Here is an 18,277-nt window from a genome sequence, read left to right as displayed (position 1 = left end):
AATCTTGCAAGTTTTCGATTATGTCAATAAATAAATCTGATGTTACGTTTGACAAGACAGCACTTTTTTAATATAATAAAGTGATACAGTAAAGAAAAATTACTACGTTTTGTAAAATTGAAAAAAAAGATTAATTCTTAGCGGATTACTGGCTTTTCCGTCGAAGTAACAGAGCAGTTCGAAATTTAAAAACAAAGCTATTAAAAGCTAAGTTAGAAACTACTTACTTGGCATTTTAGATAAGATTCTGTCGCAGAATGGGATTCAAGAGCATAATGATTCTCATCGGACATTTTAGAGACAAGCTATTCTAGTTTCTTTCACGGAACAAAACGGACAGAGAAGCAGAAGGAGTAAAACTTGTCCGTAATTGGACTAAACACGGAAGGTCTGTGATATTGCGTTTGCCATTTTGATCAATACTTTTTATGAGAGTTAAATATGAACTGATTTATCTTCTTTGACAAGTTGCGGTTGTAATTGTCAAGAACGCTTTGCTAGGTTGTCGATCCATAAACATAGTCTTACGTGAATTTTAAGCCAGGATAATTTATCCCCGCAGTTAATGCTATTTATTGTAAAAAAAAAAATTATGAATGATCTTAACTTCATTTAACAAAATACAGATAAGTATTTTTCTTCATGCCTTAATCATATTTTCAATACAATATTAAGTATGTTTAGCGTAAATCGGTTAGTTTGAGAACGTAGAAAAAGTAGTGATCTAGATTATTTATACGCTACGTTGACCTCTTAACATCTTGAACAAGACTGCTGTTGTGCAGGAATAACATTGGATTGCGCAAAAAATGTTATGTAATGAAAAACATTTGCTAGTGTAAATATCAAAGTTTATAACATGATCACGAGACAGTGGTCGTCTTTTTTCTACTGAATATGAAACAAATAGAGGTTGATCAAATCGATCCCAATATTCCTTGTACCTCATTATATCAATGTATAATTATTTGTTGACGACTAGCTAACGACCATTTATAATGTAGCAACAACATCAAAATATCATGCATAGATATTTTAACAAATTTTTGAAGGATTCTCTTTTTTTTTTTTTCATTTTTCATTTTCAAATTTACCTCTAAATAATCATCACATTCCCATTTTTCGATATTCATTTCAATAATTCTGAAAGTAACTTTTGCTGAGCGGCTCCCCGTCCTTATTATCCATGTATAATTAGCATTGTTGGGATAGTTCCCAGGGTAGTCCGGTGATGTTATTTGACCACTGATGCCGTCTATGTATTTCAAAACATTGACAGCAACCAATTCTGAAAAATTCACGTATAACAGTCAAATTCATCAGATATCCAGTTGTTATAAAATATACATACATGTATAACAAGAAAATGTGTTACCAGAACATAAAATCCAAACAACAGTCAATTTGAGAAATATAGCTGCGTTCATTTTAGTCGCCTTGTTTTGGTCTCTCTGATGCAGATTGCTCTAAAACAACAATTTCCTTCTCTAGGAAAAACATAAAGGAAATAACAAAGTAAGTTAAATAATGTTGATCAAGATAAAGAGATTCTACAGATATATACAACATCATTATCAAGATTTTGGTTTCTATTTTGCTCTTCTATCTTTGCCGTAAAAGAAGAAACTTTTTAAAAAATTGTGTATAGATTATTGTGTGCCATTAGGTTACTAATTGATAGATAAATTTTAATCAATTTCATAATAATATTTTACGTTACATTTTTTTTTTTAGCATGACTAAACTAAAATCACACACAACAGATTTGATTACAAAAATACTCATAACAAAATGTTGTATCCGAAATAATCAGAGGGTTAAAAAGTTCACCTGGATATGAACTTGGTTGGTCACGTGATCAAATCCTGGGACGCCCAAAAGGCTTCTCAAAAGATTTGTTCATATCCTGGTCAACTTTTTAACACTGCTGTTTCTTACTTGAATTCACGTTTGAGAAAAACAAATTATTCAGAATTATTTCCATAACCATGTCTTTATGTTTAAAATAATGCAATCGTCAAACGATAAGCGCTTGCAGCTTTCATTGTGATGTCATCTAAAAGTTTACACAGCATTTAATGTTTATGCTATTCTATAGATCATATTAGCGGCAATGTCTGATATACTGTTTCCTTTACATGTGTTTTAGTGAACTATTGACGAACTAGTATTTTGTAGATATTCCAGAAGGACGTGATTTCTAGTGAACCTGCTCCACAATTTGACTTCTTTCCTTGGCGTTTCTCTTTTTCAATATATGCATGACATCAGAATATTGAATATGTATTTCCATGTACCACAGTTTAATTAAAGCCTAGACCATTCTTTTAGAGTTAAACAATAACAAGAACACAAACTTATTTTAATTTCAATAATTTTGAATTTAACAGCAATATATGTTATTTTACTAAACATGTCAAAAATCGTCTGCTCTAAGAATGACAAATGCTGTTGCTTGGAATCATTTCCCGTTTAAAATAAACCTTCTATTTGTTTATGTTAAATACTAAGAAATATGATTATATTTGATTTGTATTTCCTGTTGGTTTCTTATTATCAAATTGAAAATCTGTTGGATTTTTTTTTTATCGATCTCGTTTTTGCTTTCTTTTTATTTTGTCAACTTCTCTATATTTATTGTGTTACAGTGCTTTGTACAAATTCTGAAATATGAATAACACTTCTTAATAGAATTGAAGTCTTTTGTTGAGGGCATTTTGTAGGTCTTCCGTAGATTAAACTGTGCGCCTGTCAAGTTCAATACCTATTTAAATTACCCCTCTATTTCAAAAAAAGAATGTACTTAATAGATCAAGGAAGTTTTACATAGTAGATTTGTGTTATTTATATTCGCAAAAGTTATTTTAAATGAAGTGTCTCGGGATTTTCTTGTTAGATTAAGACAAAACCGGAAGTATAGGAAGAAAACAAAAGGAAAAGAATGTCAACTGATCGGAAGTACATTTGTGGAAATTAGACTAGAAATAGAGTGTTGAAAACATAACGTAAATGGCACATTTCACACTTGGACACGATATATTTAGCTAGATATGGCTAATATTATAGTGTGGTTAATATATATCCTGGCTAGATAGCAGTTTCTTGTATAAAAAGTAGATGAATTTCAAAGGACAAATCTAATTTGTTGCTGTTTAGTATGAAAGAGATAAAATAGCACAAACGTTTGGTTAATTGAGGCTTCATTGCATATTGCATCTTACAAATAATGGAATGCGAAATACGAATTATATCTTAAATCTATCAGATATTTACTAGCTTTAGCATGCAAGTCAAATATTTCCATTAGTGTCAATCATAGCAATGCAAAAACATTTATACTCTTATAGATGTTACTAGTAATTTATAAAACAGTACAGTTTTATACTATTTTAAGGGGGTGAGAGATTCTCCCAAAATATAAAAACGAAAAAATCCGGAAGAGGGGAAAGGGGAACAAAAATATAATAAAGCAAACAAGTACTTCCAAAATCGAAATTAATAAGTAAGGTTGGTGGGTGTGTTAAAGGTAAAAACCAAAAGGGTGTGGAAAATTCTTGTAATTCCTTTCTTGTGATCCTATTAGTTTGTTTTGACTGAATTATACTAAACAATAACTCGAGCATGCGCAGCTTGAGTAAAATGGAAAATTTGAGAAAATGAAATAAGTGACTATGACCAAAACCATGCGAACTTGAAACAGAAGTATATTTATGATATATATAGTTTATAGGAAATATACACAAATATACACAAATGAAAACTGTTAAACCTGTGTAATATATTAATATTTTGCATATAATACAAATTTATGTTTACCATTTGTACATTTTCCTTCAGTATGGGAATCTGGTTTCAAAATAACTGATGGCCTGGTGATCTAGTACATTTTAAACTTGTTAAAGAGAACACTTGCAATTTTGACTATGCAGCTTATAAAAGTTTACTCCTTAAAATTATATCTTACGGTGATAAAACTGTAATCAGTTGTTTCCCCTCTTGTTTTAACATATTTATTTTTTAAATCTGATATATATATAATACATTTTTATTTATTATTATTTTTCAATATTATTTCCTTTTCTATTGGTTTTAATCACAATCAAATAATATATCCCCCCCCCCCCACACACACACACACTCACATACATGTCCTTTCAGTTTGGTATATTGATATTCATTGAACACAAACTTTTTTAAGTTAACGAAAAATATTTATACACCTCTATACACATTAGAAAACTGGTGCGTAAAACTGGTACAAACTGTATATTTTAAGTATACATATAAGTAAAAATAGAGATAAAAGTACTTGTACATGTAATACCCTGAATATCCCGGAGGACAAACACATCTACATACAGTCCACAACATGGTCCCCGATGTAGCACATAACACATAGGCCGAACCTCAGTGCATAGTGTATACTAGTACATGTATGACAGTTGAAACACTATGTTTAGTAAACTTTTGAGTGTTTTTACATATTATAAATTCACATAATTTAAATCTAAATATAAGAATATTTTTTAATTGTTCTTTGATAAATTTTATAAAATCAAAATGATTGAAAAAGCAAAAAGAAGGTGAATAAATTGTTTGATACTCCTTTCAGCAAACTGAGAAAGAGACAGATGTACATGCAGAAAAAAGCAGTAAACGGGTGTCTACCAAACATCAAATAGAAAGGTGTATAGCCGGTGCTATCATGTTTGGTCGCATTGTACGCATGAATGATGCTACTTACGAGGGATGTCCAACCCTCTTTCTGTTTATCGTCTAAAGTACCGATCATACAGACAAGTGTCTGATTAAATCGCTCGACCATAACATTTCCCATTGGATTGTAGGTAGTAGTGCGGGACTGCTGCATCCAGCTAACTTGCAGAGCTCTCTGATGACACGATTGGTAATATTCCTGCCATTTGCCACTGCGAAGTCTAAAAGGAAAGCCTTAGAGAAGTATAAAATCTTCAGAAAGTGTTTTAGCAGTGGTTTTAGCAGTTTAGTTTCTTGTAGGAAACGCTTGAGTTTACCTAGTGAAGTGGTCTGATATTACCAAAATATATTTATTACCACCTTTGCTCTTTCAAGTGACAAATAATTAATGCATACTTAATCTAAAGCTTGATAAGATTTGATGTAAACCAGTTATGATGAAAGTTTTTCAGGAGTTTTAAACTTCACACATCTGTCACAGTTCTTAATTCTTTCACATATCGCTTGTTCTATACGAGGTCAACAGAACCCCTTTCTGATAAGAGGTTCTGTCTCTGCAAAAATGTCCCAAGTTGGTGTCCATGAGCTTGAAAACGATATCTCTGTAACTGACTGGTAAAACAAGTTGTTTGACATTCTGATTATTCAAAACAGTTTCTAATCAATACACTTTTCTGTAAATACAAATACAGATTCTCTAAAACATTTACAAACATCTGCAGGTTCCGAATTCAATCCTGTCTTTCAGAGCAGATAATCTTTCTTTAATAGTTCAATAACCCTTCTAATTGTTTTGTCTTTATGCTGTGATTAAGCCCAATTACCATTAAGTAGTAAGCATGAATTTTCTTTCTGAACAGTTTTATCATTTTGGACAAAACTTTCTGCATTTATTGCCATCTTACAACCACAATGATTCAAAAATTTAAAAGAAATTGCATAGTGTCCACATGAATAGTAAAAACAATCCTAATTTCTAATGACAACAGACCATTAATCACACTCTTCTTTATCACAAAGGTAACAATGTACTTATTTTGCGGTGTGTTTTCGTATATCATTAGTGGATGTGAATTTTGACTTTTAATGATTTAATTTTGAAAGATTTATCATTAGATGTTGCTACACAGCCCTCTAATGGCATATTTTAGAAAACAAGAACTCGACTTATCAAAATAGTTAGAAGTTATGTTTGATATATTGAAAACCAGTTTTCAAACTATAAATCATGAAATACCTACTTTAAAATTTGTGATTCTCTCAATGCAAACTTTTCTTCTTCCTAAGGTTTCGTATCTTCACCAAAAGATGAACGCTAGTTTACTAGTTTATCGTCGTTGCTGCCAGTGTCAATGGTCGCGAATATTTTTAAATACTTTTGCCGTTGAAATATTGTTTACAGAAATATGATTATAACTCAAATGGTATGTGAATTCCGGATATTCATCTTCAATTCTCCTCAATTGATGAAAGCTCCAATATCAACAGTAGAGACGTGGTTAAAGATTAATATTTGTACGATATTGCACTAGGCGTTAAAAAAAGCATAGATCTGTACCATTGGGTCATTTTCAAACAGCAGAAATCATCAGATGAATGTTGTAAAACAACATATGCATGAACCTACGTGTATTTTTATAGGGAATAATCACAATATCAAAACACAGTTCTGAAATTGTTATTCAAGCAAATTTAATATGAAAAAGGTCGTAAATCTGATTTGTGTCGATGTTTGTAATAATTACAATGGACTGAAATATTACACGACTGTCTTTTGAAAATCATTCTTTATATGCCCCTTCCGCTTAAAATATAAAAGATTTAGAATCAGGTTTATTTGTATCGGTACTATTTTTATATGAAAATGATCCTTAATCGCGTTAAATTTTTGAACTACTCGTAAACTACATAGAATTCCCATTTGAAAGTGCCAGTGAAATAGAGAAATTCATTTTAAATTTTCATTTTATGTCTACAGATATATCACATTAATAGTTTCCTTGTAATTCTTAAAACCCTAGATGACATAGAATATACTTGCTTTCTTTTGTGAAACCTTTATACAATGAAAGAGTTGTGATATTTTCTTTCTATGCAGTAATTTTGACGTCCGTTTTCTTAAATTTTTCCAAAATGGTCTGCGTTTTCAGTTTTGTTTTGGGCAAAACTTTTGATGATGGTAGAAATACCTAAATGGTTTGGTGTATGGATGGTTATAACTTTATGATTTTAGGATTCCGAAATCAAAGAAAGCTACCTCTCCAGATAAGGTTGAATCCTCTTTCTGTCAATCTTTGGTCTGAAATGAACGATACTCGGAATTCCTTTCCTCGCCCAAATAAATTTTTATTTTCCAAACGACCACATCGTTTAAAAAGGCGGACGCAACAAGGTTCAATTTCTTCTATCTATAAACAATGTTTGATATTTCTTTAGAAAGAGAGACAGAGAGTACATATTATCTGATATAATATAATCCTGCAGTATATTTATAGATATCCATGTATGCACATTTAATTACATTATCATATCATTTTTTTAAGTTTAAAGCTGCAAATGTTCAATTGTTAACTGAAACCCACGAACGGAAACGTCTAGCAATAGGCTCCGCATATTTTTTGTTTATGTTTTAGTGTAAAGCTGCAAACCTTCTCGGTTCTAGGTTTACTGCACTTTTAACCTTACCTCTAAATAATCATCACATGAATTTCCTGTGCTTTCTTTGATATCCATCTCAAATATTCTAAACATTATGTTTGCTGACGAGTTTCCGGTCCTTATGACCCATGTATAGTTGGAATTGTTGGGATACTCCAAAGGATATCCTGGTGATACTATGTGACCATCGATGTTGTCTTCGTATTTCAAAGTATTGGTAGCAATAAATTCTGAAAAATACATTTCTATTTAATTTTTTGACAATACAAATGTTTCAAGAAAACTTGTTTCCTGGACGTTCTTTCCGATCAGTGGTAAATATGAACAGAATGTATTTGTTAATTTCATGTACACATGTGAGGTACAATCATCTTTTCATTCGTCATATTTTATTTTTCTTATGCAGTTTGCTCTATGTTGTGTATCTTTAACAACGAGGTTTTCAGTAGCAAAACTATTTTTTATTATGATTTGGCAAGGAAGTTGAACAAACGTAGAAACAAAACAAGTGGTGATTTATGAGCATATAGTATTCCTGGTGAAACGCAATATTCTTTAAAGTTTCAGCTTTCCTCTCGATGAACAAGGAAAATTTGATATCCAAATGAATTTCATAAAATTCTAGAAATATTGCAAACATGTATAACACTATTAATAAAGATTATGCTTTCTATTGGTCTATACTGTCACTGCATAAATAAATAATCGTTTCTACAGTTCGTATTAAAAGTTCCTTAAATAAACTTTCATTAATTTCTAGAGCAAAATTCTATGTGAATGATGAATTGATTTAATTGATTGGATGCATGTTTTGAATTTATTAAAGTCTATTTTTTTGTTTTACTAGGTGTAAGAAAATTGAATATTGATGGATCATCAACTTATACAAATAATCAAGCATAGAAACAATTGCCATTCTACTGAATTCTGTATTCTGCTCGAGGACGATTTTTAGCATTGGTATAAAAGGATGACTGAGCTCCAAATAGATTAAGTTAGTTGAGAACAATTGATCAAGTATCCAGAAGGTCCGTTATGTTTATAAACCAAATTTTGTTATTAATTTTTTTTTAAGATGGACACATTCATTCCAAGTCACGGTATTATGTTTTGTTCCCAATCAGCGCTTGCTCTCCGTTCGTAGTTGGCTAGAAGATAACAGTTGGTATATGATCGGTTATGTCTGTTAACATGTTCCCTTTGTGTTACAGTGTATAACGGCTTAACTAGTATTGTGTGAATTTTTCGTATCCCCCTAGTTTTCTTCACTTAATTCTATGACAAGGTGGAATCCTTCACCAAAGTTATTCACAATTTTTGATATACAGTTTAACTCTACAGTTTTGTCTGTGAAACCAGATTTTTTTATTTCTTCATACAGCAATTTTTATACAAAACAATTAATTTAAAATGACATATTTTTTAACATCAAAGTCATGTTTCGAAAAATTTGGTGTAGCATTATTTTAAATTCCTTTTTTTCTGTATAACTATGTAATAATCCTTTATTCTAGGTTTAATTTGATAACGAAAAAAACTTTTTTTTTTATTTTGAATTAGAATATCAAGGTAGTTTGTTGTATTTCAAATTTCAAAACCTGCGATATACATGGTGGTTGAAATGAAAATTTCGCCCCAGTTATCATCTCCTCTAAGTATGACAATTGCGGTTCTTTTCTGCGTTTAAAATTCAACTTCTGTTTATCTTTGGTTAAAACGAAATTGCATCATTTTTAAATCATATCGAGATCTAGTTTTCTTTTCATCAAATAGACGATCGCCCATACTATCATTTCCTCCTAGATTCAGCTTAAAATAATTCTATAATAAAATTAATAGTTCGTCGCACAAATTCTTAATTGTTGAATAAGATTTTCTGGTTTAAAAAATACATTTAAGTAAGTTGTTTATACATTTGTTATTTCATTTTTATTTTTATACATTTTAAAGACTCTTTATCACAAAATGAAAAAATATGCATACATTAACAGTGAATTGTAAACATTTACATCATTCTGTTCGGAGAGGTATATGTAACTCCAGTTTGTTTATGTAACAAGCTGACTGGTGTTTGACTGAAGAGTTTACCATAGGAAATAAGGGATTCGCGATGATTATTGATTCTATTACAGTGAAACCAATTACGGTTATTTGCTTACTAATTGATCCACCAAGACTTAAAGGCCTACTGGATATGAACAGTATACTTTTAAAATGAAAAGCACGATGTATTTCATATAAAATAAAAGAAGGATAAGTAATTTACTATATTTGCAAGTATTTCTAAAATATTCTAACTTGCATTAAAAAGGTTGGCAACCCTGAGGCGTACAGAACGATATACATGTATGTAGAGAACGATGCGTGTACAAGATAGAGGATAAATATGTACATAGACATTCATTATGCATAAAATCAGATATATTAGTAGCTTGATGATGTCAACTATTTGATTTGGTGAAACTTAAGTCTATATTTTTTTCAAACGTTGACGTCATGCTCTTAAATGCTACATAAATATCACAATTTTTATATCTTTCAAAAATGTCATCCTACAAAACGATAAAACGCTTGTAGACATTTTGTTTGTAATATTGATGCACGTATTTTACTTTGGTAAACTTAAATTATCCAAAGTGTGATAAAATTTTGTGGAATCTCGTTGAATTGGCGTAGGTGTAGCAGGCGGAGTACTCGGATGTGTTTTTTGCAGAGTAAAATAGAATCGCTCACAGGTTTCATAGGTGTGCGCATTGTCTCTGTTGTCTTCGTCCATTGCTGGCTGTGCTTTATCGTGCTCATTCCTCCAACATTTATCGTACAATGTTGATTGCTCCTCAATATCTTCATTGGTCTCTTCTGGACATGTTTCTAATCCACAGACAGCATCCAAGGGGATAGTGTCATAAACGTGAACTGATTTCCAATATGCGCCGTTGACAAATCTGCGGGTTCCTTCATCCCTCTTTTCCTGACACTGGATTTTTTGCAAAGATCTAAACGAAATAATGAAAAAATTGTTCAATATAAAACATTTCTTGATGGTGTGCATTAAAGAAAATATGATCTACATTTATTATTTAACTACAACATAATTATTACTACATCATGACTACGGAAACCACAACATTACACGGAAACATAATTACCAAATGATATTTTCACATCAGACAAGCATTACATTTTCTCAAATTTATTTCTTCGGTATCATGATCACCACATCGAGTTTTATGGTCCCTATAGTTTAATCTACTCTTAGCTTTAGAGAACATATTCGGTAAAGAGTAAAAAGGAATGTTGTTAGATATTTGAATATTTTCAATATTGGATTATCAACGATGGTTGTTCGGAATTTTTTGAGACAGCACAAATATTTCCCTTTCTAAGTGACGAATTTTAGTGAAAATTGGCATAAACATTGAAGACTCCTTAACAAATTATTGAACAAAGTAATATTACAAAATAATGAACAATTTGTTTAACAAGTCGGTGGTCGGGGCACCCGGCACACAACAAAACTCGGAGTTTTAAATACTTAAACCTGCTTTGAAATATTTGTGAAAAAAAAATCTAATTAAATATGTTCATTTTGCTATTTATTGTGACTAACTTTTGTGTAAGTTTCACGAGTGTCTGATTTGAATTGCGTATATAGAAATTTATGTACCATGCAATAAAAATCTGACTGCGACGATTTATTAAATTTTGACGTCAATGCAGCGCAGCGAAAATACCCCTCGATAGAAGACCTTTCCTGGCTAAGAAAGTGTTTAAACACACACTATACTATAGAAATTGGTCAAAAGCTTCAGTCACTCGGGGTTTTTACTGAATGTTTTACTAGAATTAAAACAAAGGCACTAAATATAAATTACCTTTTACACACAAATTGTGTTCTAAAATGTAAACAGAATGAATGTAAAATACGTTACACAGTATGTTGCCTTTTGGTGAGAAACAACTCAATTTTTTTCACATAAACTCAAGGAGAGTGAGAATATGTAACTGTTACAATTTTTAGATAAAATAAAAAGATGAAAAATGAAAAATACTTTGTTTTCCATTCGTATGTAAGGTGTTTAAAACATAGGATCATGGAGAAACGTTAAAATGACGTTGCTCTTGGTCAATTGATGTGGGCAACTGTTAACTTACCAGTAATGAACAAATAAAGACATTAACTTCGAAATTTGCACGTTAATAAACGGTACCCTGATTTACTTTTTGGCGAAATTTCAATGTTTTATCTTTTATCCCAGAGAAGTAAGAGTAGATGTCTCAATAATTTCCAAACAACCCTCGTTACACAATTTCTTTCTTACCTGCTTTTATTACGACATCTATAAATGCTAACACAAGCAACCAGCAAAAGAAAGAACTCAAAAACAACTGAGCCAATGATCAGGTACACTACAAAAGCAGTACAATTAATTTGAAAATTTGCACACACTTTTACTCTTTTTGTCATTTGCCTTTTTTATTACTAACACAGGAATATTAGATTTAATTCTGAAAAGTTTGCATTATTTTTTGAACGAAGGAAAGACAGTATAATCCAGAAATGTTTACTTCACCTGTTTGTATGTCAAATGTATTCTTGTTTTCTTTCTCAGTTGTTTCATTGAAATTTAATGTTGTCAACTCAACACTAGATGATCTCGTCGTCGATGACAATGTCAGCGGTCGCGATCGTGTTTGGAGCGTTGTTCGCTTCGTTTCTGAATACTGTATAGAGAGAGATGATAGTTGCTCAGAAGTTATGGGTGGGCTAGTAGCTCTACCTGATTTCTTCGCAGTTGATGGGGATTCCGGTATCAGAGTTGTAGTGTATTCATTTGTTCCAATTGGTGACGTAAATATCGCCTGAACTGTACTAGTAACTAATATAAAGAGAAAATTTATAACAAAGAAGCAATAAACGTTAAAGATATTCAATACCATTAATCATGATTATGCTAGACTTTGACCCGTGCGTGCACGGGTTGACATTGCATATCAGACATTTAGAAATAGGTACATCGATACACCTTATTATTGACATTTACATAACAAAGCTATAAGCCTACAATAATGCTATTAATTTCACTACACTTTCCTTAGTTTGAATAACTTAACTGTGTCTCGAGAAAGGCCCCTCCCTTACTTATACCCGTAAAGTAGCAGAAAATTGCAGAATCGCTCCGGAACGATTTTGGGGAAAGTTAATGAATGATGTTGCCTTTAAAATAACAGTCAAATACATCACAACAAACCTTTTTGAGACTGCAAATACCTTTCAACTAAAAATTTTAATCCATAGAATGGAAGAACTCAACACCTTTTCACCAACGTACACGTATATTCTTTGTAAAACTGGGTCTGTAGGACATTATTCATTTTTACGATAAAACATATTCTATCTTCACTCTCCTAACAAATATAATGTAACATTTTTGCATGTAATCAAATATTTTTTGTCATCACGAAGATGAAAGTAAGTGCTTAGTTGAAATGTATATTTGTTATTTTATACTTTCTCTCGTAAGAAATCATTAATTTATATGAACAGAATATATAGCAAAAGTCCAAAGAAAATTTACCCCTATTTGTATTATCATTTCTGAGTTTATTCAGGGAGAGGTGATATTGTGGAAACAAATATAAACTAAAGATCCCGTTAGCGTGAATGTATTGCGCAAGCGCAAGATTGTAAAATCCAAAAAATCCAGGTGATTTCCGGGATTTTTTGAGGAATTTTCGTTGATTATTAATTAGCGAAGCTTAACTGAGAAAAAATAAAAACAAATTGGTAATCTTCAAGTACCAAAGATGTTTAAAATATATAAAACAAAAGACAGTATTCTTCCGATTTCTCGGTATTAAAGACTAAAAATTCGAGTCTATTATTTTAATATAGTAGTATAAATAGTTTCAATGCACATTAAATTTTACCTCATATATATTTCATGTTAAAAGGGGTTTATGATTGATTTTTTTAATCAAAATTGTTCGGTGCATTTAAATTTCATGTGAAACGAATCTTGAAAATAGTTTTAATATCTTATTAAGAGGATACATATTTGTACGTACTTGTGCCTGCTGTAGTTATTTCTGTCGTCGTAAGTGTTGATTTAATCTTAGCCAGCACTGTACTAGTACCTAATATAAGAGGAAGTAAAAAAAATAAACTCATAAAGGATATTTCAAGAGATATCTAGTGCTATTCAACAAAATTTTTAATCCTTCAAATCACTAGAGAGTTTCATCTCTTTATATTACAAAACAACAGATGTGTGAAACGCAATTTAAGATGTTAGCAATGACCAAAATATCAATAAACAAGAATGTTTTCTCGGGTATATAAAAAAAAACAGGCTTATAAATTTCAATCATGAAACTTTAGTGCAATTGAATTTCATGTTACACGAATCTCGATTGAAAAAAGCTCGTTAGCTCACATCCACCCCACTCCAGCTTTACCTACCTTACTTTCATGTATATAATTATGTATTTGTATGAATGCCATGTGTGGAGTTTTTGCGCATTTTCATATTTAATGGTGCTAGCTTTTTGCTGTTTATTAATTTGCTGTATATGATTTGACATATATTATTATTCTGAAGCTCAGGGTTACAACATATGGATAGATTGCTGTCGTGTTACTTGAATATTGAATATAGCTTGTACTCTGATCCCATTTTTGATATAGTTATATTTCATTATTTGCGCCATTTGCAATAAATAACACATTTTATCTGAACATGGGTGTTAGATTTAAATTTCTTTACCTTTACCTAGCTGCGATGAGTTTGTGCAGCATGAGAAAACATAAATTTTTATTTGTACGTGTATTGACTACATTTCATGGTACCTTTTCTAATCCGTCAATGGTAAGATAGTCAGCTGTTATTTTTAAAGTCATTTACCTTGAAATGGAGTAGTTGTGGTCTTTTGCTGAAATACAGCAGTTTTCGCGTCCATTTTCTTAGATGTTTTAACCATGTATTTTTTTGTCGTTGCCAACATTTTCTGTGTGGGTAAGGCTTTTGTTTGTGGTAGAGTTACTGAAACAAATATTTATGAAATATTTTACATATTTCTTGTAATAAAATATTGACTTGTGATAACAAGATCAGAAACCTTTCCATGTGAGGTCGAATCCTTTTTCTGTCATACTCTCGTCTGATATAAAAGATACTCTAATTTTCTTTCCTCGTCCATAACGATTGTAATTCTTCAAATGACCACATCGTTTTAAAAGGCGAAAACAACAAGGTTCAATTTCCGTTATCTACAAGCAATCAATGACATTTTGTTAAACATGAGGTCCATTGACATTACAGATCATCTGAGTATTATACATATACCCCAGTGAAGAATCCACATACATGTAAATGCATTAACGTACTGTACTTAAAACACTATCTTGAACTTTATTCAATTTGTTGTAACGCATGGATAGAATTACAGGTATGATTACGGTTATTGGTATACTTGAACAGTATTCATCAGAATACTACACAAGAATCAAAGATAATTGGGGTATGTGTAAATGAAAGTGTAAATACAGTTTTACCACACAGACAATAGTGGAGTTGCAATGTGTGGTAGGTAAAAGATACCGTATTTGTCACTGTTTATAATATTTGCTTATCATTACTAATCACTGACCAATCACATTTAACTTGTTTACTATATCTATCTATCTATCTATCTATCTATCTATCTATCTATCTATCTATCTATCTATCTATCTATCTATCTATCTACAGTAGAATGTCTTTAAGTGCATGTAGATTTGTTTGCTTCATATTCAAATAATAGTATTTTTCCTAGGGTTAATTACTTGATGAGATTACATTTAGATATATCAAGGACGAAGTTCGAGATTGGTGTACTATTTTCCGGACAATAATTAATGGTTATAAGCCGAAAACTGTCCATTCCGTTAGATATTGTACAGTCCGAGGCGCGTTAGCGCCGAGAACAGTACACTACTAGTATTTTACATAATAGGCAGTTTGAGGCTTATAACTGACTTGAAACATGTTGTCTTTTTATTGCTTATAAACATGTACAGTTTTTACGGTCGTTCTGCCTCATTTCATTTACCTTTACCTTCTACAGTGAAATAATAAGTTAAGGTGGCTCAACACACCAATGCATTATTTGATGGATCGATGAAGAATCGTTTTTGAGAAATGATTATACAAAAACGATACCTTTATCGGTTTCCTTATTATTATATGTTGGTTTATCTTTTTTATAGAAACCGGAAACATCCTCTTAACTGCAACCAGAATATCTTAATGCTAAAAATTTGGTATCAATTAATGCACAATACAATTATCTATAAATATATATCAAAGTCGGCCATATAAACTTTGATATTTAAAAAATATATTTATGAAAATAAAAAAACAATAATTGTAGATTTTTTTTAAAGCTATGGATAGAAACTGCAAATAAACTGTTGCTCGCTTTATACAACTGCTGTACACACATATTTCATCAAGAAATTGGAAGGAAATAGTGAAAATTTATCCATGGATTAAAAAGATAGAAAATAATTTCAATTTTGATTTTCAGAAAATTGATATTTTTTAATCAAAAATGAAATATTTAACCAAACAATCATTGGCATGAATTTATTCTTAATTATATTACATATTAATTGACTCCAAGTTGTAAGCTCTTAAATACCCTGTTTGTCCTCAAAACAGTTGTTCCCATTTCACTGAAAAAATACAAAAAAAAACATATAAAAGATGTGAGAGCCGATACTGATCTCTGTTTTGTGGAATCATATTCTCAAAAAGGAATCATTATCGATCCATTAAATAAAAATTTGTGTGTCGAGGAACCTGAACAATAGGCATAAAGCCAAAACAGATCATTTTGCATTTTGGTATGTAACTAAACTTGCAAAGGTGAGTATAGTTCAGAACTCCCTCACATTGGTAACTAATCTCTACAAACAACGGTAGGATATGAGGTGATAGGACTAACATGTTAATACGTAGATTTACGAATGTTTTATTTAATGTAGAAATATTTTCAATCAAATTGGATAAAAAAGGAACACTCTAATCTATAACTTCCAACTAAGTGAAATTATGTTTTTAAAACTCGTGCAATAGATTATTATGATTTTGCTAGACTTTTCTCCTCTGTGTTGATATGTAGATTTCAATTATTTCAATTCTTATGGTTTAGACATGAAAACTAATAAATGCTCATGAAATTGAAATTGAAGAAACCAGAAGGTGTATTTTTTCTATTCTATTTTGTTTCGTGAGTGTGTTAACCCGTATTATCTGCAGCAGTCCAGTATGTCACATGTAGCCATCCAATAAAAGGAAACTTATTTATCAGCAACACCCTTGGTAAGGGCAGAAAACTTATGTGAGGGTCATTGCAGGACAATATGAGATTTTATGGACTCGCTATAACACTACATGGTGTCACAAAAATGTTTTAAATGTTTGTATAGACTGATAGCAAAAGGCTTCAATTGTTTTGCAACAATAAACTCAAAACTTTAACGATTCGAGTTATTTGGTGTAAATAACGGACCCACACTAAATGTTTGTCGATGTCGCAATTGTATAGTATAAGGATTATTTTTACTATGCTTATTATTGTGAAGTTAATAACAGAGTTTATAACATGATCACGAGACAGTAGAGTCGTCTTTTTTCATACTAAATATGAAACAAATAGAACTTGATCAAGATCGGCCCGGTAGTTTTTTTTCAAATATTCCTTGTAGCTCATTATATCAATGCATAATTGTTTGTTGACGACAGCCAACGACGATTGATATTATATCATCAACAACAAAATTTCCTGCATAGTTTTTCCAACAAATTCTAAGAAGATTCTCTATTCTTTATTTTTCATTTTCAAGTTTACCTCCAAATAATCATCACATGGCCTCCATTCTCTGATATTCATTTCAATAATTCTGAAGGTGACCATTGCTAAGTGGCTCCCGGTCCTTATTATCCATGTATAATTGGCATTGTTGGGATAGTTCCCAGGGTAGCCCGGTGATGTTATTTGACCACTGATGCCGTCTTCGTATTGCAAATTATTAATAGCTACCAATTCTAAAAAATAAAATCAGATATAACCATATGATTCATCATGCAGACAGTTTATCGTCGATATACGTTAACAAGAAAATGTGTTACCTGCACATAAATTCCAAACAACGATAATTTTGAAAAGTATGGCTGCATTCATTATCTAAACGTATCAAAAGTATTAAAAACGTCTCATTTACTGTGCTTCGGTCTTTCTGGAGCAGTTTGCTCAACGTTATATTCTCAATATTTTCAAAACATGTATTGCTTCCTGTAGCCAATAAGGAAATAACAATTGAAAAACTAATATTATTTGCCTGCAATTAATTCAAAAATAGTTACATAACGGAAAGATACAACGTTTCACGAGTAAAACTTTAACAATCTAAAACGCCAAATTAAGCCGTAACCTATCACTGAACCTTTAACATTAAGTACACAAAATTAAGAGACTACAATCTAGTTTAAATTCACAATTTAATCGCTTTCAAAGTAAACCTTTATCCACAAATGAATTAAAATTATAGGAAAACGGATAGATTAAGATTTAAAAAAGGATGAAATGTTCTATAACCTCCCCCCCCCTTCCGATCATGGATATAAGATTTGGTGTAGCTTTCTCTCCCAACCCCCAACCCCCTCATTTTCAAACACGATGCTACGAGCTTGCGAATAGCACAACTGCACTGTTGTGCACAATAATACTGTGTAAATCAACAGCCACGATTTTAAGTTTTTAGTCCAACGATCAAGACATGAACATTTCTATTTTCATTGCTTCTTGTCATATCATCAAAATACGCAATCAACATAATATTGATTACACGCGATACAAG

At 31.2% G+C, this 18,277-nt stretch overlaps 1 protein-coding gene across 2 annotated transcripts; it reads right to left on the bottom strand.

Moving 5' to 3' along the window:
- Positions 1 to 8,838: 8,838 nt before the first annotated feature.
- On the bottom strand, positions 8,839 to 17,846 carry LOC128186835 (uncharacterized). Of its 2 annotated transcripts, none has more exons than XM_052856763.1 (8): positions 17,550 to 17,846; positions 17,269 to 17,465; positions 14,494 to 14,644; positions 14,280 to 14,417; positions 13,444 to 13,512; positions 11,949 to 12,254; positions 11,697 to 11,784; positions 8,839 to 10,370 (listed from the first exon to the last, which is right to left on the bottom strand). In XM_052856763.1, the coding sequence occupies exons 1-8, from the start codon at positions 17,599 to 17,601 to the stop codon at positions 9,983 to 9,985; spliced, it is 1,389 nt and encodes a 462-aa protein (XP_052712723.1). In that variant the 5' UTR covers positions 17,602 to 17,846; the 3' UTR covers positions 8,839 to 9,982. The 2 variants fall into 2 exon arrangements, with proteins under 2 accessions (XP_052712723.1, XP_052712724.1); XM_052856764.1 differs by lacking the exon at positions 17,550 to 17,846 and adding an exon at positions 16,057 to 16,090 and having other exon boundaries at positions 17,269 to 17,412.
- Positions 17,847 to 18,277: the final 431 nt, after the last annotated feature.

The sequence above is a fragment of the Crassostrea angulata genome, chromosome 6 (assembly GCF_025612915.1).
Source record: "Crassostrea angulata isolate pt1a10 chromosome 6, ASM2561291v2, whole genome shotgun sequence".
NCBI lineage: Eukaryota > Metazoa > Mollusca > Bivalvia > Ostreida > Ostreidae > Magallana > Magallana angulata.
This window is presented reverse-complemented; position numbering and strand designations above follow the sequence as displayed.